The sequence below is a fragment of the Larimichthys crocea genome, chromosome IV (assembly GCF_000972845.2).
Source record: "Larimichthys crocea isolate SSNF chromosome IV, L_crocea_2.0, whole genome shotgun sequence".
Taxonomy (NCBI): Eukaryota; Metazoa; Chordata; class Actinopteri; family Sciaenidae; genus Larimichthys; species Larimichthys crocea.
The window spans coordinates 2,201,635-2,226,160 of record NC_040014.1 but is presented as its reverse complement, the minus strand read 5'-3'; the positions used below and the strand labels follow the sequence as shown (position 1 = coordinate 2,226,160).

Sequence of the window (24,526 nt, the reverse complement as noted above, 5' to 3'; positions counted from 1 at the left end):
ATAGAATCATAATAACCTGTACAACTGTCAGTTAGACTTGAATTTCAGAAATCTAATCTAACTCCATATCATATCATTCATTTAAATCGATTAAATACTATACTACTCAGCATCACCACCACTTTCTTGAACTTTTGAAAGGCAGGGAAGAATGCAATTACATTTTTTTCTCTACTCATCCAAAGAATAAATTACCTGTCCGTTACCAAACAAAAGGAGCCTCGATATTACTGGAATTCACCTGATCCTTGGATGATTAAAGTCCATTTGATAACCCTGGCACAATAGTTTTATGAATTTTTCTTTTTTTCTTTTACGTAAAAATAGAGAGAGAGAGAGAGAGAGAGAGAGAGAGAGAGAGAGAGAGGGGTAATAAACGAGGGTACAAAGAATAAAAGGGCGAGATCAAACGCCATCACAGGGAATGAGGAAGTAGTGAAGAATTTTTCTGCTACCTCATCTCATCTCTTTCAGTTGAAAGCAGCTCAAATCTGACTGTGTCTTTTCAAGGCGAAGGATAACTTACTCACGCTGACATGGAAAAAACAGTAACATCAGATATATTAGTTCAGCAGATTGCATTACTGCTCAGAACATACTTGTGCCCAGCTGCTTACATCTCTCTGCAGCATCCTTCTCTCTTACCCGGGGTTATGTTACAAGATTTACAGTCTTGACATGTTTGCAAGAATTTTTTTATTTTTGGGATGCTGAATAATTGAGGGAGTCACAAAACTGATTCTCATTCTTTTTTCTTTTTATTTGTGAGAAAACATTAAATTATAGACAAACATTATGCTAAATTAAAAACCTATGGTATTTACTGCTTTTGTTAAGCATTTCAAATTAAATATTCTCTTGCTTTATTTATATATGCCGCGAGACCAAAGCTCTTTGTCCTCGTCAGAGTTAATATAGTGTTTAATTAATTGTGCACACCTTCCTTCAGACTGAAGCTCTGGTGCCTTTCAATAATGCAAAATTCCACTGGATCCCTACAGGACTCCACCACATAGTTCCTATGGGATCATGACATGCATTATAGGAAATAAGCTATCCCAATTTGCCCCCTTCAAGGTCAACATACTGCATTATGCAATCACAAAATGGGTCGAAATGAGCAATAGCACTTGAGATTTTGCGTTCCTCCTGGTGCTCTGCGGGATAGGAATCTATTATTTACATGCAACCGTTTGTACCACATGGGATCTTTCTTTCATGCAATAAATACTGTATGTGCATTCCACGTACGGTATGGAGCAGGAGCAGGAACAGTGGCGTATGATACTAATGCACTCGAGACTGTGTGTTCTACTCTAGCACCAGGGGCTATGTCTCATACTTCTTCACCAGCATATATGAGACATGCTCTGGGGTGCTTAATTTTCTATTTACATAATGTATTAATGCTTCTACTTTGCTAAATTGTAGTTTCTAATATAGCACAGCCAGCACAAGAACATCTGTAGGTCAATAACAGAAGAAAGAAAAAGAAAAACAGAACATTGACTCTTTAATCTAGCTCATTTCTGAGAATATAACAGTTTGTGAACTGCCTAGGTGCCAGACTACTGCCCAAGGTGCAGTAAGTGGCTGGCAAAGGACCTACTCCAGTTGTTAAAGTTCTCAGCAACATACATCATTTGCTGATATTCTGTCCAAGGTTACAGAAGTGCTTGCGTTTGTGGAAAGCATTTCATGAGGTTCTATCAGGCTGATTGAGCCAGAGCCAAAGCCACAAACACACCTGTGGGCTACAAGCCAGTGTGGGTTTTGCTATTCGTAATGAAGAAGGTAGAGTGCAGCTTTTATTGTGCTTATGCTTTGTGTTGGAACTTAATGATCCAGAATGAAAAGTAGGCTTTTGGAATCGCTATGACTGATGCTCCACTGCCCTCAAGTGGTGCTGAAAGAGACTGCCTGCGAGGGAACGTCCAGCTGAAATAAGCAAATCCACTGTAAATTAGTCAAGGGGGAGTAGAGATGTAGTTCATTCATTTTGAGAAGACCTCTTTTGCCGCCACACTCACAAATACAAAAATGCGGTGTATAGACACATATATACACCACACAAAGTTATATTCTTTAATCAATCTAAATCAGGACGTCTTGCTTTGAGGATGAATTTTGCACTATATTTGTGTAAAAACTGATCTGCCTTTCCTTATTCTTCAAATATCTTCCATCAAGAAGATTCATTTGGATTTGATAGATGAAAGCCATAAAGGTTGCTAACTTTCACCTGGATTCACCTGACCGGTCCATTTCCTCTCCAGCTGTGAAAGTACACCCAGCAGAAAATGTTTCACTTCTAACAGCTGTTGAGCAAAATGCTCCTGTGGTCTGTAAATTAGGACACATCTGGTTTTGGAATATCACTGACCTCTGAAAAAAGCAGTGAAGTTCTCGAAATGAACAACTTGCTGTTTATCTAACTACTATCACGACGGACAGGACGTGGAATTCAGTGTGTGTGAGGTGGTCGGTCCAAGACATTAATATTTAAATCAAATTTAAAATGGCTGCTGTCTTGAATCCAGCTTTGAAAACAGGAAAACTGTGAAACCTGATCATTGTAACAGGATATCCATAGGTGCCCAAGTAACATCTTAGGACAGCAATGCAAGCAAAAGGTCACCTCAACACACAACTCATCACACCTTGAACCAGATGAGCAGCAGTTGAAGACACTCCTCAAATATTTTAAGGTGATTCAGCGTACAGCCAGTGAGCACATGATCTGCAAAAAATAGTTGTATTTTTCTAGGACAAAGGCCATCTGTTCTGACAGATCCCGGTGTCTGTTGTGACGCACTGATAGCAAGGTGAGGATGTGGCATCAGCAAAATGAATTCCTATCTATATATAGTCTTGTGTCAAAGGAGAGGAGGCAGGTGTTGTTGGTGTAATGTGCAGGCCAGGGAAAGATGTTTTTTTAAAACATATTTGGCCTTTTAGCATCACTTCAATGGCATCCAGAAGGATAATGGACCATTGTCTGAAAATCTGGAGCATGACGGTGTCAGTGTCAGTTTTCCTATTGTTGATATCAGTTTCTCAAGTCAACCCTGGGACTGTGTGATACTTTAAAATGAGCATGTACCAGTGCACTGAAGGAAAGCACAGTTTGGATTTGCTTTTAATAAAAGTAATTAGAGTAAGATTTCATCTTATGAAAGGAGCTTTCCTGATCACTTCCCTTGCATGGACTAGCCAAAAAATAGACTGTAGAATTAAAGAAAAATGTCTCATATCTCCCACAATGGTCTAAATAGATTTTTCAGCTTTGCTCTGAATATCCTGAAAAGCCTTTGAATTCATTCATCTCACTGTATTTTATTAAATTCATGTCAGTATGGCATTAAGACATGTTTCTCACTAAAACAGAGCAAGGATACATTATTTATACTGTACATACACTACATTATGCATCATACATTAGTATACTTGCAAACTGTTATACCTCATGGGAATTCCAGCATATATGCACAATTTCCCTGTTCCACTTACGTACACTGTGTAGCAGCATATACAGGAGTAGATTGTACAAATGTACAAAATAATGCATATTATACCAGTGAATCAATGGTTGCATTCCATAGAAACGTATTAACATATGAAAGCTAGTTTCTGGAGTATATTAATGCTTAATGTGTCTTCATGGATATTGCATGTTTCCTATACTTTATTTCGTGTTAACATCATGCTATAATTACCCATAGTTTTTGTTACATCACTGTTTGTGTTAAATTCTCATTTGTATTTATTATTTTTAATTCATTTAAAAAGAAAAAAACGCTGCGTCTTATGGAGACCGTAGCTGTCAGAAGATCCATCTGCCCTCTTTCCTTTGTGCTTCACTGTCTTTATTTTTATATGCACATAATATTTCAATTGTTATGAATCTTCCAACAGCCACAGAATTCCAACTTGTGTGAAATATATTCCATCTGGCACGACTGCCTCATGACCGATACGATACTTTTACCCTCATTCAAAAACACATTTTGGCAATATTTCAATACAGGGCTGTTTTCTTTGCAAAGTGCCTTGTCTGTGCAGATACTGGTGGAAGGCCACTGACTATAAAAGATGATGATGTGAAAGGGTGGTCCAAACATAGCGGCAGGCTTTTGTCACATTTTAGATACAATATGATTGACTGGATGATTGTCTTGTGTTTTGTTTCACCGTGCCGATGCTGATTAATTAGCCTTTTCCATATAGGTGGATCTTTAATAGACAGACTATAGCAGGCTGGCCTCGCATGCAGCATGAAGATGATGAAAGAGCTAGGAAGGAAAGTACTGCACCAGAGAAGGAGGAGAACGAGCAGCTTGACTCCCTCATCCTGCTATTATATCCTGCTGCGACTCCTACAGTACAACAGCAGAGTTAGACTCAGGGTGTCCCAGCTGCTGCCTTGACCCATGCTGAGGAGCCCTGGCAAAAGCTAAAAGCTAAACCGATGGCTGCTTACGCTTATCTCTACTGCACTCCTTCCTAAGCCTTGGACTGCAGCCCGTAAGGGTAAACATGGAAGCACAACCCCACGAAGCCCGCTGCAAAATAGATTTAATATTCCACATCTTGAATTTCAATATTGTGGTAAGGCGGTGGTTCCAATCTCACCAGTTAATCGTGAGTTCCCTGTACTCTTTCAGCTAAAAATGCTGCTGGCATTCACTGTTTTATTCAGTCCGCTGAATGTAACCTGTCACATGCAGATTATATCTGTCCGATTTTACCACTAAGCTTTACATTTTTATGACAGAATCACATTAGAAGATCTTAGATGTTAGATTTTCTAACCTCCAAGGAGACATTGATTATATTCCATGTCAGTATAACGTGAAAATCAGCTTTCAAAGACTTAAAACACACCTGATATAGGTAACACATCACAGTAAATATTTCAGGGACAATCTGAGACATTTCCTTAAGAACGCATTCTACTGAAGTTGGATAACATATTTAAAATTTCATAAATGATCACAGAGATTTCCTTTTTGATTTTTTTATTGCAGGTATAAACAGAAAATAATTTGACATGACACTTACATGAGACATTTTACATTGTTGTTTCCATGAAAGATTGAATAACTCCTGAAATGAAGAAGAAGAAAAGAGAAAAAAAACGTAACTAAAAAACTAAAATATCATAACAACAAATGATCTAACATAATAAATATACAGTTATCTTTAACTATTGTTATTTTCATTGTCTTATCTTAGAAGAAAAACAAAAGCCACTTCATCATAAAATGGAGAAAGAACAATATACACTATACAATGTGCATTAAGGATGATTTATTATCATATAGATACCATGCTTTGAAGACGGTTTCTTCCACTGAAGAAGAGGTCAAACACTCCACTACACACTACACCGGAGCTTTAAAAAAAATACTTTAAAGAGCGAGCGCATAGACATGAGATGTATGCAATGTAGAGTAATATCCGTTTTTGCAGAACAGGGCATATACAAAGTTACAGACCTATTTTTGTGATGGGATTATAAAAGTGAGCATAGCAAAAGTAACTCCAGACATAATCCACTCGCACTGTTTTGTTAGATTTATTCAAGGTAGACTTATTCACAGTGCTGTCACAAACGGCATAGAATTTGCCCTGGTGTCAGTAAAAGTTCAATAGAACTTTGGTTGAATAGAGTTTTTACTGAAATGTTTTGACACTTGTATTATTTGCAGTCATAACAGTCATTCTTTTCTAATGCTGTCATTTTACACAAGAATATGAACTGTGTGTGTGTCATCTTTGCTGTTTGCAATAGTGGCTATGTCTATTTGCAGATGACTTTATGCTTATCTTAGCAATATGACAGCGTCCAAATTATTATTATTGATTAAATTGATGATTTATTTTTTCTTTTTTCTATTGCATCTGTTGATATTTCTGTTTCACAGTCACATCTTACTAGCTGATTCGGCAGGACTAAACCATTTGTTTATCTCACTCGACTTTTGTCCCACCAACGTCTCTAATTAGAGATATATTCCTTATCCTGTTATGTAAACACAACAGTGAGCCTGCCCCTCACAGTGAAGAGGCGTGCTTCCCTCTCTTCCCACAGGAGGGTGCTCCTCCCTTATCGCTTCTGGCTATATAGGGAGTCAGCGCAAATGATGATGGAGGTCCAGTGGGGTGCTATCTTCTGTCAGCCAAGGGTGGTAATGGGGTTACAGTGTGCAATTTGCTGCTCTACCCCTGCAAGCTTACATCAGCCTCTCTCATCATTCTTCTTAAAAGCAGAATCCTAATCGTTCTGCCAGCAGAAATACAGTTTGGGCTTTGAAGATGTTATTTTTCCCCCCCAAAAGAAATAAAGTTTTGGCTTTGAAGATACTATTATTATTATAGCTATATTTATTTTTTTTCCCAGAATGAACTTGAGTCTTAAAAAGGCCGTCATAGGCATTTTAAATTTTGAATTAAAACTTCAAAAGCTATTTTAAGCCGGGTATCTGACAAATTGGTTTGCAGCAGTGTATTTAAACAGTCATTGAATAACTTAAAGCACAAATAAATGATCAATTAGGTTGTTTTATTAGTGCGTTGTCTATCTAGTAATTCATTACTACAAATGGAACAGGCAAGAAAAACATTTCATCCATCAAAATCCGACTATAAGAACTCATTAAAGGTACAATATGCAAGATTGAATTCCAAACAGGAATTCTGCTTTTTTGTGTTGTTCCAATTGAATTCCAAACAGGAATTCTGCTTTTTTGTGTTGTTCCAATGCACTTTAAGGAAATAAACATGTGTATACCAAAACGTTTGTAATTGAGACACTTTTCTGGGAGAAATGGTGCATTTTCTGAAAAAATTCCAGGGGTGCCAATACTTCGTCCATGACTGCAAGTAAGTCAGACCGGGGGTCCGAATGAGGGCAAATGTGGCTGTTGTTTAGGGTTATCTGACCTTTCCGCAATACAGGACATACAAACTGGACCGTAAGTTCATTCAACTCAACTTTGAGGATCCTCTGTATAAACGACAAAGCAAATGAGATGATCAATAACATTCATTCTCATATAGTATACTGTATTGTCACTGTGTTGGGGTAGGCAGAGCTACAGCTAGTGCAGTGAAAGAAATTGCAGTTACCGCCAACCAACTGCAGATAATTACATATATAGACTTCCACAAAACAATCTTTAACAACAGCCATTTAACTCAGCATGTCATGTTTTCTGCCAGCAGGAATCATGAAAAGCTGACATGAACCATGTCATTGTGCCACGATAAAACAGCCATGCCTTTTGTGTGGAATAAAAGTCTGTTTGTCAGTGTTATAAAACAATGTCCACAAGGTAAATTATGCAACAAGCAGCAAACATAACAGATCTGCCAATGTGTGTCTTTTATTTAATTGCTTGCAGGTTTGTTTCCTAATCCTCCTCTAGGAACACCTCTATTAATGCGGATGTTTTGACAACTGCGAGGCATGTGATTATTCTGTTCCATCAGCAAATGTTCACATTCATGTCAAGACTCGAGTAGGATAGCGTGTTTCCTCAAGCATGAGATCATTATACAAGTCTCATAAAGGGGCAGACGAGGTGAAATCAAATAAGGAATGAAGCAAGAAGATACCCATAAATGCACAGTTGATGGTGGTGATGACATTGCAGTGAGCTCACAGGTGAAAGTCTGGATACTGTTGATTCACCCGTATGACAGGTGACTCAATTTCATATTAAATGTTTGCTATAAAACTCCAAAAACTGTATTTAAGACTTATAAATCAGTCAGTATCTGCCTTTCTTTCTTTCATGTGGACACACGGCTGAATATCTCATCTCAAATCATCGCTGCCCCCCGCCCCCATAAGTCTTTAAAAGCCTTTCAAAAGCAAATGCAAATGAGGGCCTAATTTGTTTTGTCACAAGTATAAACAGCTAACCTCAGACAGCTCCCTGTTGTGTTAGAACAAACAGCCCAGCTTAGCTCAGCTAACATGTACTCGTAATGTGTTGTGGAGACATTAGTGCCAATTGTGTCTAACTGACAGGAGGTGTATTTATGAGCAAAAGAGAGAGCGTGTTGCTATGACAAAGGAGTAGGTGATTCCGTAGGACATGACATACGTGACCAGAAGGAAGACAGACATACCGGTAATCCACGCAGAAAGACAATGCATGCTGTATGACTCTATGTGAGTTCATTGAACATCTGCATGCAGATCAGACACCAATCAGACAGGTGTGCATCATGACTTTTGGCATGGTTTTCTCAGTGACTGGAAGTGGGGGTGTGGAGAGGGGGGGGGGGGGGGGTCAAGAGTGTTCTGTAATGTACTAAGGTGGAAAACAACAGTGTGTTCACCTGACACTCCAGTATCAGCCATTCTTACATACTGCATAAGTAATATGACTCTAGAAGAATATAGGTTAATATGATGAGGCTACGATGTGACATGTAATATTTAAATGTGTAGAAAAACAGATGCAGCTGCAGAGATATTCTGAAACAAATGGATTTTTCTTGGTTTTATTGAATTCAAAATGATGAGAACTTTATTTCTCAAGCTGTTGTCACTGAGAGAAGAACTCTGCGTGAGAAACTGGTTTAACTGGTTTGTAACCAGCAAAAACTATAACAAAAACTGCAAATCTAACCGTTTAACCGAATAGGCTTTGGCTCTTTCTACTCGTTGGTGTCGTAAAGAAAGCGTTCACTGGCAACACAGAGTTTAAAACATGTGTCGCTCTAATCTGCTTTGATCGGATCGAGTGTGGCACATTCTCAAACGAGCTAAAGCACAGCTTTGTACACAGATTGTGGTAGAATAAGCCATATTAATTCAGCTGTGTTGCTCAACATCAGTTGTATGAAAGCGGCTCGGCTCAAGTTTCATCACTGCTCTAAATCCATACGCTGGGCGCAAAGCCAACCTGTTTTAACCATGGCAACAAACATAGCAACAAAACAAACAAGCAACAAAAATACCATTTCCTTGAATAGTATGACAACAAAAAGTTGTCATACTGAGGTGTGTATTAAAGGATTCATTATCTTCATAGTTTTTCCCTACTAGCACATAAGTGGCGTGAATGATCTTTTTTCCAAGTAGCTTTTACAAAACTAATTTTCCCTATGAAAGACAAAATGTAGTGTAAAAGTGTAAAAAAGTGTAAATAAAATAAATACAGGAATAAATAAATAAAAACATTTTTGTAATGTAAGAGGCTATTTGTGTATTTTTACATGTATTTATTTCTATATTTCTATAAATAGATAAATAAATAAATGAATAGAGATACCGAAACAAATACCTGTAGAAATACAAGAATAGCCTATTTTCATTACTAAAATACATTTATTTGTTCTTTATTTATGCGTTTATGTATTTACACTTTTTTGTACTTCATATTTCTCTGAGGACAGTAATTAAGCAATTAATACACACCTACCGAGACCAAGTGGGACGAAACAATACCAAAAAAAGGAGATCCCATCACCTTTACAAGCAGACACACATACCACCGGCCTTACCTTATCCCATTGTTATTCATCTTGACATCATCGTGCGCTGCCTGGCATGTCCTACCCTGGGACATGCTGGTGGATAGACAGGCCAGACTGAAGAAGACAGATAAAGTGACGGCAGTGAAAGGTATGTGTGAAGCATTAGTCATTGCTTTGTGGTGTGACCTCACCTCAACAGTAAAAGTCTGCATGGAGGGCATGATAAGTTGTCAGAATGCAGGTACACACATTGTATATAAAGTGCGTGGCCTTCATGACTCCTAGCTCTGCTCTCTGACTTGCTTATAATAAAAGGCACAAGAAGAAGCTGAGAACCACAAACTTCTCTACAAAACTTCACTCAATAGAATTTGATTGTCTGGGCCTGTCATGAATTACCCAGTTTCTGGAACCAACCCTGGGCAGCGCCTAGAAATTCTTTTATTAAATATTTTGTCAGTTTGCTGCTGAACCTTATCCAATGTTCAAAAACTGGTTTTGTTATTGTTGCCTGGGGCCGTATGGTGAAAACTCCCAACACTGATCTTAGCCTGAACATGTTTTCATATTTTTTAGATATTTTCACTTTGGTACAGTAAAAGTATTAATGGGAAAGTAGAAAACATGTTCATCTTGGGAGTTTTCCCATGTTTTCTACTTCTGTTTTATATATTATTATGTGAAATATCATAATTTATCACATAACACTATACTAATGATGTCCATTCTACCATTAAGACATTCCTAAAAACTGAATTTGGAGGATGATTGTTTCATCTAGTGTCACATTATGTTTAGTATTTTCAGTCTGCTTTAAATAATGCAGGAAATATTCAGGAATCCTGAAGTTCAATTTAATTAAGCACTATCACAAGAGGGAGTGCTGAATAGCTGAATCAGCATGGCTGTGATTCGGTTATAGGCACGTCAGTTCTACAAGCATTCTTTATTAATTAACAAATAAGTGCCAACAGATCATGTTTTTCATTTTCATTGAAAGAAGAACAAAAATCGAAACTGAAGATTTTTCTCAATGGAAAAGATCTGACTGGTTGAAGTTTACCATGATAGACAATGATAGACAGATCTATAGATTGGTCTAACAACCGTTACATTAACATTATAACAGTCACTAACAGTGCCGCTATTGTTGTTCAACTCTGACACGTTGTCCCACACACCTAAATGATGCCTGTAGCTCAATAGCTGTCAGTAGTTTCTCATAGGACACTAACTAGTCTCAGATCTCTGGATTTGTGATATAGCGTGTCACACCACATAGGATAGGAACAGGATAATGAGCTGGATTTAATTAACTTCACCGGCAATGTCATTCTCTCCTTCAGCAACATCAAAGCGTAATGTTCGTCCATTTCCTTTTTATGCATTGCAATTTTCTCCTGAGGTCCATCCCTTTCCTAATCTCAAAATGAAAGCCCTGTGTTGACTAGAATGGTTTAGAAAGTAAAATTGTGAAAGAGGACCGAATTTAAAAGGTAAGACATCTTACAATTTTGAATTTGGAGTTTGATTTAATATTACGCTTTAACCATCTTTTTATCTGAAACTGGTTAAAAGAGTATCCTGTAATTTAAAAAAAAATAATAAAAAATCTCCCAAGAGACTTGCATGGCATATAGTGCATGTGTTTAAACGTATGTCACAGAGTGTATGCATACTGTAAAGTATGCGCCTGTATGTTTCACTTCTACTTCTACTATCTGGTTTCTTCAATAAACTGTACGTGCTGCAAGTCTGATTGCCATATATAAACATATAACATTTGGTGTTTCCATAAAAAGGCTCTACCTGTCTTCCTGCAACAGCTCTTGAGGGGCAGGACATAAACAACGGCGCTTGACTTCATTGGTTGAACTCGAGCCACATGCAAATGTGGTGTTGCACATGAGGTTCAGCCTCATTTCTAAACTCCACACATAAGCTCCGGAGAGAACAGAGATCCCACGATCCTCTCTTTTTTTGTTGTTTTCTCTGGCATTGATTTGATGGAATAGTCTGTGGCTCTGTAAGTATATGCTGAATTGAAAAATCACCTTTACATTTGTGTTTTTGGACTGATTTATGTTTAATTCAGTGAGAGGTTTTATTTATTCATTAATTCTGCTTTCTGCTTATAGATCACTCTGAATTTGCGGCAGCCCTCTGGCAAAGACAGATACTTAGTGTGTCACATCTACAGTTTTGCGATGAATTGTACGAGGTAAGTTATTGTGCGCTCATTGAGCTCCATTAACTGAAATTCCACTGCTGTTGGTAATCGCATTCCCTGTCAGAGCATGTCTAAGCAGACTTATGCTATATCAGAAATATGTGCAACCATTCCTTGTAAGGATTGATTTCATTTTAACCCTGTCATGTCCTTCCTTCTCAGAGTTCTCCATGCTATTGGTAGTCACCACCAGACAGCTGTGATGCCAGTTGACCTTGCCATGTGCCTGAGCCTCAGCAGACGTCAACCTCTTTATCAGCTGCTGTCCATGTCTCCTCTGAAGCTAAAACAGCATCATTGTCAGCCGACTGACTGTCCACCGAGGACCAGCCTTCGCTCTCCACACAAGTCTTCATCACCCTACCCTCCATCCTCATTGCTGCCTTCCTCCTCTGTGCCCTCTGAGCCTCGGAGCTGTTTCCGCAGGGACAGTGGTGGTCTGAACAAGAAGCGCGTGGTTTTTGCAGACGCCAAGGGATTGGCTCTCACTGCAGTGCGTCTGTTTATCCCTGAGGCCTCTTCACCTACTTCTACTCTACTGATGAAACCCACCCCAACCAAAGTGCAAGGCCAACAGTCGACCTCAATCAAACGCTACAAGCTGCGCCCGGGTTTCGCTCAGCCAACCGTTGACTTTAAAGCCTTCATTGCACGTCTGAGGGAGACACATGTACAGCTGGAAAGCTGCAACATTTCAAAGCACTCCTTGAGTGGCAAAGTATGTGTCTCTCATGTCAGTACTGAAAAGTCTGTGCATGTAAGAGTGACTTTCGACTCTTGGCGGAACCATCATGACATTCCTTGCACATTTCTACAGCAGCAGCAGCAGCAGCGCCATGGGGGTTCTGATATAGATGTTTTTGCCTTTGACTTAAGCTTACCAAAGAACATAGATCCAAAAGAGCGAGTGGAGTTTTGTGTGTACTTCAGGCCCGGACCTGGAGCAACAGCGCACTGGGACGACAACAAGGGACAGAACTACAGGGTGTGTGTGGAAAAAGATGGATCGAATGCAAACCAAAACAACGCTAACCATTTTCACCCCACACATTCACAACATAGGCCACCATCATGGCCTTCACATGTGTCTAACAGTATGCCAAACTCTGCTGAGCTCTGGTATCTTCAGAGGGGTTTCTCAAACAGAGTCAAAGCAGAGTGCAAAGCTCTGTGTTTAACTAAATGAGACCAGTGAATGTAGTGCAAACCTTCCAGAGAGAGCTATGGGGATATTTAAATCATGTACCTATTCTTATTATCTAATATTTAAGAAAGAGTTGCTGTTTTTAGGGATGTATGGACTGTCTGCAGCTCGCCTACTTGAGCTCAAATACCCTGCTGGAATGTGAATAATACACACTTGAATGTATGTACTGATTAAATCTTTTTTTTTAAATAAAAAATCCCTTGTTTTATTTTTCTTCCCTTTGTAGAAGTTAAACAATTTACCACATGCACATTTACAAATGCAGCTTAAACTTTACTTCACTATAAAGTCTATTTGTGCTGTAGCGTGACACCTAAGCCCTGGATAAGACACAGGGGCCCTGGAGGGAAAGTGAAAACTTGAGACCAGTATTTATCTGAAAACACACATATCAGTACACAAAGAGATGATTTTATTCCAAGAACCTTTTGAACTTAGAGCTATTAACCCCATTTTATCAAAGCATTAGTGAATGAACAAACAAATGACCTATGCTCATCATGTTCTTTCACACAGACATTATTTCTCTTGGCTCAGGCTCAGATTTCCGGTGTCTTTTCATGTGGTACGTCACACATACCAAGCAGAAGGAGTCAACAAAGTGAAAAAAACGTCTGGGCAAATTGGCACATACTGTTTGCATGAGAGAGCCTGTCCTGACACTCCCCTGCAGGCTGTGAAAAGTGGAACAGCATGCTGGGAACTGTTACTTCTTGTACCCGAGTCTACATGATTGGTGTGGCAACTAAGCAAGTAACCATGGCAGCATGTACTTTTGATAATGCGTGGGTCTGTGTTTGCATGCAAGGGTGGAGTCATCATTGAGTGTTCCACTCCTTCTTAGTCACCTTTCTGTTGGACTTCTTCTCTCATGTCAGTGTCCTCCCCTGAGTCCTGAGTGAATCTGGAATGTTGCATGTCAGCACTCTGCATGTGTAGCAGGTTTACACACCTTGTACCCAAACACACTTATTTATTCATGTGGCTCAACCAAGTTGGGCAAGTGTCAGGTGTTAGATCTCCCGTAAGAGTCAACGAGTGATAGGCGTAAACAGAACCGTAACTACAAAACATATTTTCACAACTATGGTGAACTGACTGTCTAGTGCAAGGGTGTCCAAACGTCTTTTAAAGAGGGCCAGATTTGACAATGTGATGATGCCAAGGGTCTAATACTAACATTTTTTTTAAAAGTTACATAGAAATGCACAAAGTTTGCATGAAGTTGATACAAATCTGAACCTCATGTTCATTCTAAACATGACTTATTATATGTAATGCAAAGTCTGTTAACATTTAAGTTTAAAATGTTTCACTCTTGCTCTTGTCTCTCACAAGATTCAGAAAGTAATATTTTGTGTCACATCTACAGGTACATACATGTACACCAGCAGTTATGTCCTTAGGGTTTAACGTTTAGTGCATTAAAATGCTTCATTATGTCAACTGTTGTGCCAGATCTGTCAGCCATACAGCATCTGACAATAATACCAGGCCATAAAATAATATACAGTATTATGAAAAAAACAAACAAAGCTGTGGGTCACATGAAATCTGACCACTGGCCGTGATTGGCCCCAGGACCGGACTTTGGACATGCCTGGTCTAGTGTTTCCTAATTGTTAGAAATCAATAGTGGGATTTTCAAGAGTTTGATCCAAACAGCTGGAACTGGAGCTGTGACCAATGCTTCACCAAAAGAGCTAAATTACAAAGTCTTTTGACAGCACATAGTCTGAGTCTAACAACACCATTCACATTAGGTTAGGGGCCAGTCATGTTAATGTCAGCTCAGCTTTATTTATTTTACCTGGGAACCACTATCAGACAACATCACAACAAGAAAGTTCATTCAGACAGAGTAGTCATTATTTGGGGTACTGTTGATTAAAGAATAGAATGATACTGTTGTTAAGATTCAGATTTTGTTTACTCCTCATCTACCTGATTGAGGTAGATGAGGAGTATTTAGACTCTTGACACCGACCTCCTTAACAGGTACAGTTTGTAGGACTTAGTGTCATTTAGTGGTAAAGTTGCAGATTGCAGCCAAATTAATCTTTTGCTTCACAATCCCCTTTCAAGTGTGTAACTTGCGTGCAACCATTTGGTGCATGCTAAATGTGCACCAGATGCACGCAACAACTGAAAAGAGGAAGAATAATAACTAAAGCATTTAAGGAAGGAGTTTGTTGCACCATGAGATTACAACATGTTTATAAAAACATAAAAAACTGCTCTAAACACAGATGATAGGTGGTTATAGTGACTAAAATATGTGCCACCAGAAACTGAATTTGAATCACATAATTTGAATTTGTATTGTTCAATTTGAATCGTTGCTTTGAAAAACTGCATCTGAATTGTAATTTGAAATTGAATTTATTAGTTTGTGTTATGTGTGGCCAGGTAGTGGGGGTGTTCCATGCCTGGGAGTGTGTTTTCTTTTGAAATGCCAGAGAGTCTAATACAACTCTGACAACTGTTTTATGAAATAAAAAGTAAAAACAAATGCCCTTAACAGTCAGTCAGTCCAGACACCGGCAACTGCTGTGGTGACCAAGAGATTAACAAGTCCAATTTACAGTTCATTCTAGTTGTGAAGTGCATGGTACCAGGCTTTCCCATTTCTTAATGGTACTGTAACAGTGATTGCTATGATAAACTGAATGGCACTGGAAGGCACCAGAAGGCAGAAGTAGCATGACATACTCTGCAAAAACCCAGAGCAGATGATGAATATTTTTTGTTTCATCATTTGAAAAGAAACAAGGATGACAAAGGATGTCATCCTGCTAACACGGCTAACAGATCAGAAAACACTTAGTTAGTTCTTTAGCAAGGCATCTCGTGTGCTATGCAGTAATATGAACTCGTTGTCCTCTGAAAACTGTTTTGGCATCAAATTCATGTTCTTGGACATGGCTTTAGACAACAGACAAAGTCTCCTGCAATGTAGAAAAAAATAAGATAGACAATAGTGCCCTCTATGGTAACTTGAGTTAAGGTCATACCATTTAATAACAGGCAATTATTGAGAGATGCACATGTGTTTATTGTCAGGAATAGAAAAGGAAGTACAAACACAGGAGATGATAGATGGTTGCAGGCGACTAAAGGTACAGTGCAGAAATACAGAAATTGTGATAGTTATACTTGAATGTATAAGGTTCATTAATCTCAAGTTAAATTCATCTCTTGTGAAACCAAAAAAGAAAATGGATGTGTCATGTTGCACTTGTTTGGTCTTTAATGGCATAGATTTTGGGGCAGGTGATAGTGCTGGGGGTACCAATGTGATCTGCCAAAACAACAGGCGGCCGCCCTGTCACACTCACAGAGGAACCTCTCACAGCTGTTGCATGTATCTGAAGAAGATAAAGTAAAGAGAAATCAGTGATTACCGAAAGCAACCATCGCTATGTATATTAGAAAAAAGAGTAAAGGAGAACATTATCAATTTCATTTAAACAATACCAGTTTTTCTCAATACCGCTCAATGGCTGACCAGGCTGCAGTCGCCCCTAGTAGTAGTTTCAAGTGGTAGCAGCAGTATGAGTTCAAGCAGTTCTTTATAACGTTATATTAATTTCAGATATGTGAAATGATTCAAACAATGGATTGACTTTAAACAATAATCCTAAACTTAGAGTTCTGAAGCGGTGCCATTTTTTGTCTCGACTTTCAATTAAATGACTGTGGGAACATCTTCAGAACCAAGAACACTGCCAAACTTGTTTTTACTGGTACGCAGGCTGGAGTTTCAAATATACACTGACCACTGACATATCTTATTATACAAGAGCTCTAGTTTTGTATCATATATATGCATGTGTGTAAGCTGTCATGTAAATGTATGGATCCAGGCCAGCCCCCAAACTGAAAATATGTTCCCACATGCATGATAACACTGATATTCTCTTGAAAGCAGTAAATTAATTGTCAAAAAATGCATATTACTGCAGGTTTTAAGTATGTCTTGTGTACCCAGACAGGTGAGCTGCCTCCATGGTTTGTAACACCTGAAGTTATAGCCTGTGAGGTACGGCTCGCAACCATGATCCTGAGCAACACCGTAACAATGGTCATGAATCTGACAGCACCTAAAGGTCAAAAAGTAAAACAAGGAGAATTTTGAATTGCACTGAAACAGACTTTTTAATGTTGTGTGAAGCAGAGTGACTATATTGTGACCTGTGAGCCAGCTACCAGCTGCTGGTGCTTCCATGATGACTTGAATTAAGATCATACCCTTTAAATAACTAGCAATCATTAAAAGATGCAGATCTAAATGGTATCCATGTGAAGTAGTAACTGTATTATGACCTGTCCAGAGCATCCACAGGTTTGCCGGAGCCTCCAAATCCGCAGTAGCAGCCATAGTTGGTAAACTGAAGAAGGTTGCTATGAGGCAGCACACAGCGGATCATATATCCGAACTGTAAGACTGACTTGTGGTCCATGGACTGGGCTGAAGAACAACAAGCAGTTACAATCAGAATGCTACTTATACTTGTATTAGAAGATGTATATATGTAAGAATCAGTTTAGATGAATGGCTTTAGTCAAGTGGTACTCACCAAAAGAGAGGCATGCAGCCAAAACAAACAGAGTCTGGAAGGTATTCATCCTGTAAGTCAGAAGGCCAGACACACAGGAGTTCTCACTCTTAACATTAGGCCCTCTTTATATATCAAGTATGGGAGCTGCCCCATCAGCTGTTCATAGTAACCATGGTTACACCTCACAGTGCACTCACACTGTCTGTGACTGTTCCTGAACCATGAGCCTTGTTGTCAAATGTACTGATGTTTACACAGCCTCAGCATTAGGTATCCATGTGGGGGGGTGGGGGGCACTTAGGTGACCAATAGTTTAAGAAGTCCTATTTAATAAAGGAAAGTCATTCAGAAACATGAGTGGCTCTGACTTCAGTTAGTTTTACAGTTCATTCTAGTTATGAAGTGCATGGTACCAGCCTTTCCCATTTCTTAATGGTACTGTAAAGGTGATTGCTATGATAAACTGAATGGCACTGTTATAAATGATGATAAATCTAAATGATTATTGTAATTTTCAAGGTAGAAGCAGAACCCCAGAAGGCAGAAGTAGCATGACATACTTATTGCAAAAAGCGGTGCCACTTTTAATTAAATGACTGTGGGAACATCTTCAGTACCAAGAACATTGCCAAACTTGTTTTTACTGGTACGCAGGCTGGAGTTTCAAATATACACTAACCACTGACATATCTTATTATGCAAGAGGTCTAGTTTTGTGTCATATATATGCATGTGTGTAAGCTGTAATGTAAATGTATGGATCCAGGCCAGCCCCCAAACTGAAAATATGTTCCCACATGCATGATGACACTGATATTCTCTTGAAAGCAAAGTCAGTAAATTAATTGTCAAAAAATGCATATTACTGCAGGTTTTAAGTATGTCTTGTGTAATTAGCAATGGTGGTTAGCTGAAGCCAAGACACAAGGCTGCAGTGACCGTATTTGTTTTATTATGGTGAAAAATGATCTCATAGGTAACCAACATTTTGCGTGCAATCATTAGGTGCCCTGAGAGCTGCACACAGCAACTAAAAAGAGGAATAATAATAATAACTAAAGCATTTGAGGAAGGAGTTTGTTGCATCATCAGATTACACCATGTTTGGTCCACATTTAGGAAAGGTGAGGTGGATGCTGAGGGTTAACCCCAAAGAGCCTTAACAAATAGTTATTAACTAATTTATAAAAACAAAAAAGATCTGATAGCTATAGGATTATTTCTCAGGGCACAATAAATAAAGCAGAAGTGAAAAAATTCCTCCCAAAATTTGCTTGATAGACTAGCCCTCAAAGTCAAACTGCAAACCAGAAGAGAAAAAGTGGACAAGTGGCTTCCGGGCCAACATCTCCTTTTGAGTACACAACTTTGGACCTGTTCGGTCCATATACAGTCAAGGATGCTGTGAGGCAGTGCAACAAGAAGAAGGTCTGGGGCGTGGTCTTTAGCTGCATGGCCTTGAGGTCCATGCAGATTTGGTTTGGGACCTATCGACTGAGAGCTTTCTCAAAACTTATCAGCGATTCACCGCCCTAAGGGGTCATCCCAAAAAGCTTTGGTCCGACCAGGGCACCAACTCCGTGGGGGCCAGACCTGCGCTTGAGGACCTCTACAGCTTCCTGGCAGGTATCGACAAGGAGGAAGTACAAAGAAGAGCGGTTGTGACTGGGACTGACTGGATGTGGGAGTTTAGTCCAGCAGACTTGCCACATCGGAATGGGGCAGCGGAGGCAGCTGTCCGCGTGTTGAAGAAGTCGTTGATCAGTGTTGGTGAGGAAGGTGACTTGACCGCCCTGGAGTTCCAAACCCTCCTCTCCCTGGCTGCCAATCTTTCCAAGAGGACAATCTTACCTGGAGGATGGCACGTTATTGTTTAGGTGTTAGCTAGCATTAGCATGTGAAAGAGTGAATGCTTTTGCAAATAAACCGTGAAGAAACAGTAAGCGGATGCAGACATCCCAAGTCTCCCGGAAGTTCCGGGAGTCTCCCTGATATTGACAGTGGCTCCCTGATGCCCGCGAGCTAGGTAAAACATCCCGGATTTTGGATTACGCGAGAGAGATTTAAAAAAATGCGAGTGCGGGCGACTGGTTGCGAGAGAGAGCGCGCCGATTGGTTTGGTCAGCAAAATACACCAATAAGCTTTCGTTGTGGGAGGGACTCCAACCGCATTCACACGGGCTCTTTAGCAAGGATCTGACAGAGAAGCTTTTGTCATGTATTTTGAAAGACTATCACATCTTCCTGTGCAAACACAGTTTGGCATCTAAGTTACATATGTCCTTGTTGTATTGTCCTTGGTTGACAAGAGCGTTATCCAATTTAGCCAACAACAACAGAAAAAAATTACAAAGACATACATATGGGATTGGAGAAAGGATATTCATGTATAAATATTGTTCCTTGCATTTGTTGCTTCCCTCATGTAATCTTTGAGCCAACAGCAACCACAGCTGACTGATGGTAAGCAGCCAGCTACCAGCTGCTGGTGCTTACAGTGATGTTTAGTACTGTCTGAACCATAGCCGGAAGACTGATCCAGTGAGCTGCAGCCGCAGATGTGATCACAAAGAGTGAGCTGCTGGGAGTAGTGGCTAGCTGAAGCCAAGACAAAAGGCTGCAGTGACCGTATTTGTTTTATTCTGGTGAAAAATAATCTCATAGGTAACCAACATTTAGCATGCACCAAATGGTTGCATGCTAAATGTGCACCGGATGCACGCAACAACTGAAAAGAGGAAGAATAATAACCAAAGCATTTAAGGAAGGTGTTTGTTGCACCATGAGATTACACCATGTCTATAAAAACATAAAAAACTGTTCCAAACACAGATGATAGGCGGTTATAGTGACTAAAATATGTGCCACCAGAAACTGAATTTGAATCACATAATTTGAATTTGTATTGTTCAATTTGAATCGTTGCATTAAAAACTGCATCTGAATTGTAATTTGAAATTGAATTTATTAGTTTCTGTTATGTGTGGCCAGGTAGTGGGGGTGTTCCATGCCTGGGAGTGTGTTTTCTTTTGAAATGCCAGAGAGTCTAATACAACTCTGACAACTGTTTTATGAAATAAAAAGTAAAAACAAATGCCCTTAACAGTCAGTCAGTCCAGAAACTGGCAACTGCTGTGGTGACCAAGAGATTAACAAGTCCAATTTACAGTTCATTCTAGTTGTGAAGTGCATGGTACCAGGCTTTCCCATTTCTTAATGGTACTGTAAAGGTGATTGCTATGATAAACTGAATGGCACTGTTAGAAATCATGATGAATCTAATTTTTGAGGTAGAAGCAGAACCCCAGAAGGCAGAAGGAGCATGATATACTCATTGCAAAAACCCAGAGCAGATGATGAACATTATTTGTTTAATCATTTGAAAAGAAACAGACAAAGCCATCATTGTAAGATGCAGATCTAAATGTGTTTATTGCCAGGTAGAAAAAAAAGCACAGGAGATGATTAGGAGATGATTATGGTTATAGGCAAATAAAGCTACAGTCTACTCAAATATAGAAATTGTGATACTTGCTATGAGGTTCATGTGAATATTTCTAATAAGCCATGGATCCTCAACAAATGAATCACTTGGGAAACCAAAAAAGAAAATTAATATTTCATGGTAAACTTCTTTGGTCTTTAAAGACATCGATCTTTGGGCAGGCAATTGTGCTTGGGATTCCAACGTGATCTGCCAAAACACTGGGCGGCCTTCCTGTCACACTCACAGATGAACTTTGCACAGCGGCTGTTTCTTTCTAAAGAAGAAGAAAAGAAAAAGGAGAACAGTGTTAATTTGATTTGAACAGTAACAGTTTTTCTCATCTGTAACATCTATAACACTCAGTAGGACAGGAAGTGGGTGGCTGCATGGACCTAGTAGTAGCTTTAAGTGGTAGCAGTAGTATGAGTTGCAGAAATTGTTCATGCAGCGATGCATTACGCCAGCGGTACTGCGGCATACTGTGGCCTGCCGGCCACCTATTTGTGGCCCCTGAACTGTTATTTCTTCACTATGGGTTTTGGTTGGGTCAGTACGTGTATATCTTGTCTCCATGCCAAAGATACGCAGACAGCCTGTTACTGGGTCATGCTGCGAGCGCAACTTTTAACTTTCACTTTGGTTTTTGGAGCAGTTCGCATATTGACACTTTGCCAGTTGTAGGACCCTAGAGATTGTACGAAAAAAGAAAAAAGATTGCACAAAAATGGCGTGTTCCAAGTTGAAGAGAACTGAAAGAATGAACTGAAAAATTTGCATTCATTCCTCCCTCCAACCAGCACAAGACCCATGTGCTTAATAGATTCATTGCATCTTTGCTAGCTTGAAACAATTCTGAAGGTATTCTAAAATTGTGCCCGTGAACACCTTTCATGCCTGGCATATGTTTTGCATGTAGAATTATGATGCAAAAAAACAAAACAAACACACAAAAGAAATAATGCAATTGTAACGTTTAGAAGGCTTCATCATTCAACCAACAGCTACAATTATGTCTGATGGTATTGACAAGAATACACAACTAGTGTTTAGTAACAAACAGTCCTTCCTCAAAGGCTTTAGTTTTTATTTCATTATCCTTCCTGTTTGCAATTGTAACATGCAGCAGAGGACTGCATGCAAAATGTTGATTACTGAAATACAGTCACTGCAGCCTTGTGTCTTGGCTTCAGCTAACCATCACTGTTAACTCTCAGAAGTTCACTCTTTGTGATCACATCTATGGCTGCAGCCCACTGGATCAGTCTTCAGGCTATTGTTTAGACAATACTAAACATCAGCAGCACTTACCATCTTACCATCAGTCAGCTGTGGTTGCTGTTGACTCCAAGAAGAAAGAAACAAGAAAAGCAATGAATACAATGACCAATATATATGTACTTTGCCCAATCTCGTGTATGTCTTTGTAATTACATTCTGTTTCTGTGGTTGGTAGAAGTGGATCACCCTCCATGTTTAGCAGGGGACTTTGTCTGTTGTCTAAATACATGTGCAGGGACATAACTAAGATGCCAAACAATGTTTGCACAGGAAGATGAGTCTTTAGTCTTTAGTCCTTTGTCAGTTCCATTTCAAATGATTGAACAAAAAATATCATCATGCTCTGAGTTTTTGCAAGTTTTGTAAGAATGTCAAGCCACTTCTGCCTTTACTGCAGACGGTGGTCACTTCTCTCGCAATCCTGGGGTTTGGTGATAGAACAGAACTTGCTTCTATACCTAAATAATTAAAACCATCAAGTAGATATCATTTAAACAGTCCTATTCAGGTTGTGATAGCAATTACATTAACAGTACCAGTACAAATGGGAACCATGGCACCATGCCCTTTACAACTAGAATGAACTGTAAACACTCAAGTCAGAGGCACCCATCCTCTAAATGATTGAATTTATTAAACAGGACTTGTAACCTCTTGGTCACCTTAATCCCCCCTCACATACCTAATACAGAGGCTGTGCCCTACAGACAGAACAATACATTGACACAAGGCTCATGGTTCAGAAAACAGTCACAGAAGTGTGAGTGCACTGAGGTGTAACCATGTTACTATGAACAGCTGATGGGGCAGCTCCCATACTTGTATATAAAGAGGGCTGATGTTAAAAGTGAGAACTCCTGTGTGTCTGGCTTCTGACTTACAGATGAATACCTTCCAGACTCTGTTTTTTTTTGGCTGCATGCCTCTCTTTTGGTGAGTACCACTTGACTAAAGCCATTCATCTAAGATCGATTCTTACATATTACATCTTCTAGTACAAGTATAAGTAGCATCTGATTGTAACTGCTTGTTGTTCTTCAGCCCAGTCCATGGACCACAAGTCAGTCTTGCAGTTCAGAAATATGATCCGCTGTGTCTGCCTCATAGCAAACCCTTCTTCAGTTTTCCAACTATGGCTGCTACTGCGGACTGGAGGCTCCGGCAAACCTGTGGATGAGCTGGACAGGTCATAATACAGTCACTCTGCTTCACACATTAAAATGTTTGGTCCAGTCTGATTCAAAGTTTCCATGTTTTACTTTTTGACCTGTAGGTGCTGCCAGGTGCATGACCAGTGTTACGGTGATGCTTTCAACACCCGATGCTGGAAGTCACGACAATCCATACACCAGAATATATTGCTACAAGTGTAACAAGCAAAAGAGGGAGGTCACCTGTCCAGTGAGTACACCAGAAATTACTTAACTTACTTGACTTTTAACATTACTTGACTTCAGATTAGATCAGATTATACTTTATTTATCCGCAATGGGGAAATTCACTCATGAGCACAGCAAATGTGAAATACTATAGAGGTAAAATAAAAAGGGCAAACACAACAAACAGACAGAAGTGTACTTCAGCCTAACAATAAAAAACAAACGGGCAGTTTGGGGGCTGGCTTGGGTCTGTACATTTACATGTCAGCTTTTGAATTTCCATAGGTAAATGGGAAAATTGAAAATGTTTTTAAGCACTGTCGCATCGTGGTTCTCTTGAAATGTCAATCGGCATTTTTGCAACAACCAACCACAATGACCCATACACAAAGCATAATGCAGGGGTAGTCAAATACAAATCTTAATGGGCCACAAAGATTTTTTTTCAATGACTCAAGGTCCATTATTGAGGTTGGTCAGCCCACATGCAATATACTGATAATTCAAAAGAAAATTCCTTTTATTCAAAACAACAAAAATAGAACTTAAATAAAATATAATTAACATTTTGACATAAATTAAAATAAATAGTTAAATAAAACAAGAAAACCCGTCATGAAACCAAAACAAAATATTAGAGGGGTTAAGAATCAAGCAGGCTTTTTGGTGTTGTGTCATAGATGTGACAAGAATCCTGCTTGCATCCATTTTTGTTGTTCTTATGTCTGAATGTTAAGGAAATGTCTCTTCAAAATTCCTATACTTTGTCTCATAATGCCGTTTCAAACTAGAACTCTTCATCACAGCTATAGTCTCCTGGCATATTAAGCACATGGGTCTTGTGCTGGTTGGAGGGAGGAATGAATGCAAATTTTTCAGTTCATTCTT

General features: G+C 39.3%; 3 protein-coding genes across 3 annotated transcripts in view; 1 reads left to right on the top strand and 2 right to left on the bottom strand.

The window, feature by feature from the left end:
- Positions 1 to 11,413: 11,413 nt before the first annotated feature.
- On the top strand, positions 11,414 to 13,095 carry ppp1r3c2a (protein phosphatase 1 regulatory subunit 3C2, duplicate a). The gene is made up of 3 exons (XM_010741338.3): positions 11,414 to 11,521; positions 11,634 to 11,716; positions 11,888 to 13,095. Exons 2-3 carry the CDS (start codon positions 11,703 to 11,705, stop codon positions 12,909 to 12,911), a joined length of 1,038 nt encoding a protein of 345 aa, XP_010739640.3. The 5' UTR covers positions 11,414 to 11,521; positions 11,634 to 11,702; the 3' UTR covers positions 12,912 to 13,095.
- A 3,064-nt stretch (positions 13,096 to 16,159) lies between these two features.
- LOC109138682 (basic phospholipase A2) lies at positions 16,160 to 17,662 on the bottom strand. The gene is made up of 4 exons (XM_019259685.2): positions 17,513 to 17,662; positions 17,259 to 17,403; positions 16,920 to 17,035; positions 16,160 to 16,300 (listed from the first exon to the last, which is right to left on the bottom strand). The coding sequence occupies exons 1-4, from the start codon at positions 17,559 to 17,561 to the stop codon at positions 16,182 to 16,184; spliced, it is 429 nt and encodes a 142-aa protein (XP_019115230.1). The 5' UTR covers positions 17,562 to 17,662; the 3' UTR covers positions 16,160 to 16,181.
- Positions 17,663 to 20,934: 3,272 nt separating this feature from the next.
- The window catches only part of LOC104927708 (phospholipase A2, minor isoenzyme), a 5,415-nt gene continuing 1,823 nt past the window's right edge, over positions 20,935 to 24,526 (bottom strand). Inside the window, exon 4 of the mRNA XM_010741850.3 lies at positions 20,935 to 21,255. Coding sequence (XP_010740152.3) covers positions 21,137 to 21,255 — 119 coding nt within the window. The 3' untranslated portion in view covers positions 20,935 to 21,136. The remainder of the gene's footprint in view (positions 21,256 to 24,526) is intronic.

What these genes read in the sequence shown, in the direction of transcription:
- LOC109138682 (XM_019259685.2), bottom strand. Translation starts at nt 17,561, where the DNA reads ATGAATACCTTCCAGACTCTGTTTGTTTTGGCTGCATGCCTCTCTTTT. An exon ending in CCTGTGGATGCTCTGGACAG is followed by an intron (nt 17,036 to 17,258) that starts GTCATAATACAG and finishes TTTGACCTTTAG; the next exon opens with GTGCTGTCAGATTCATGACC. An exon ending in GAGGCAGCTCACCTGTCTGG is followed by an intron (nt 16,301 to 16,919) that starts GTACACAAGACA and finishes TATCTTCTTCAG; the next exon opens with ATACATGCAACAGCTGTGAG.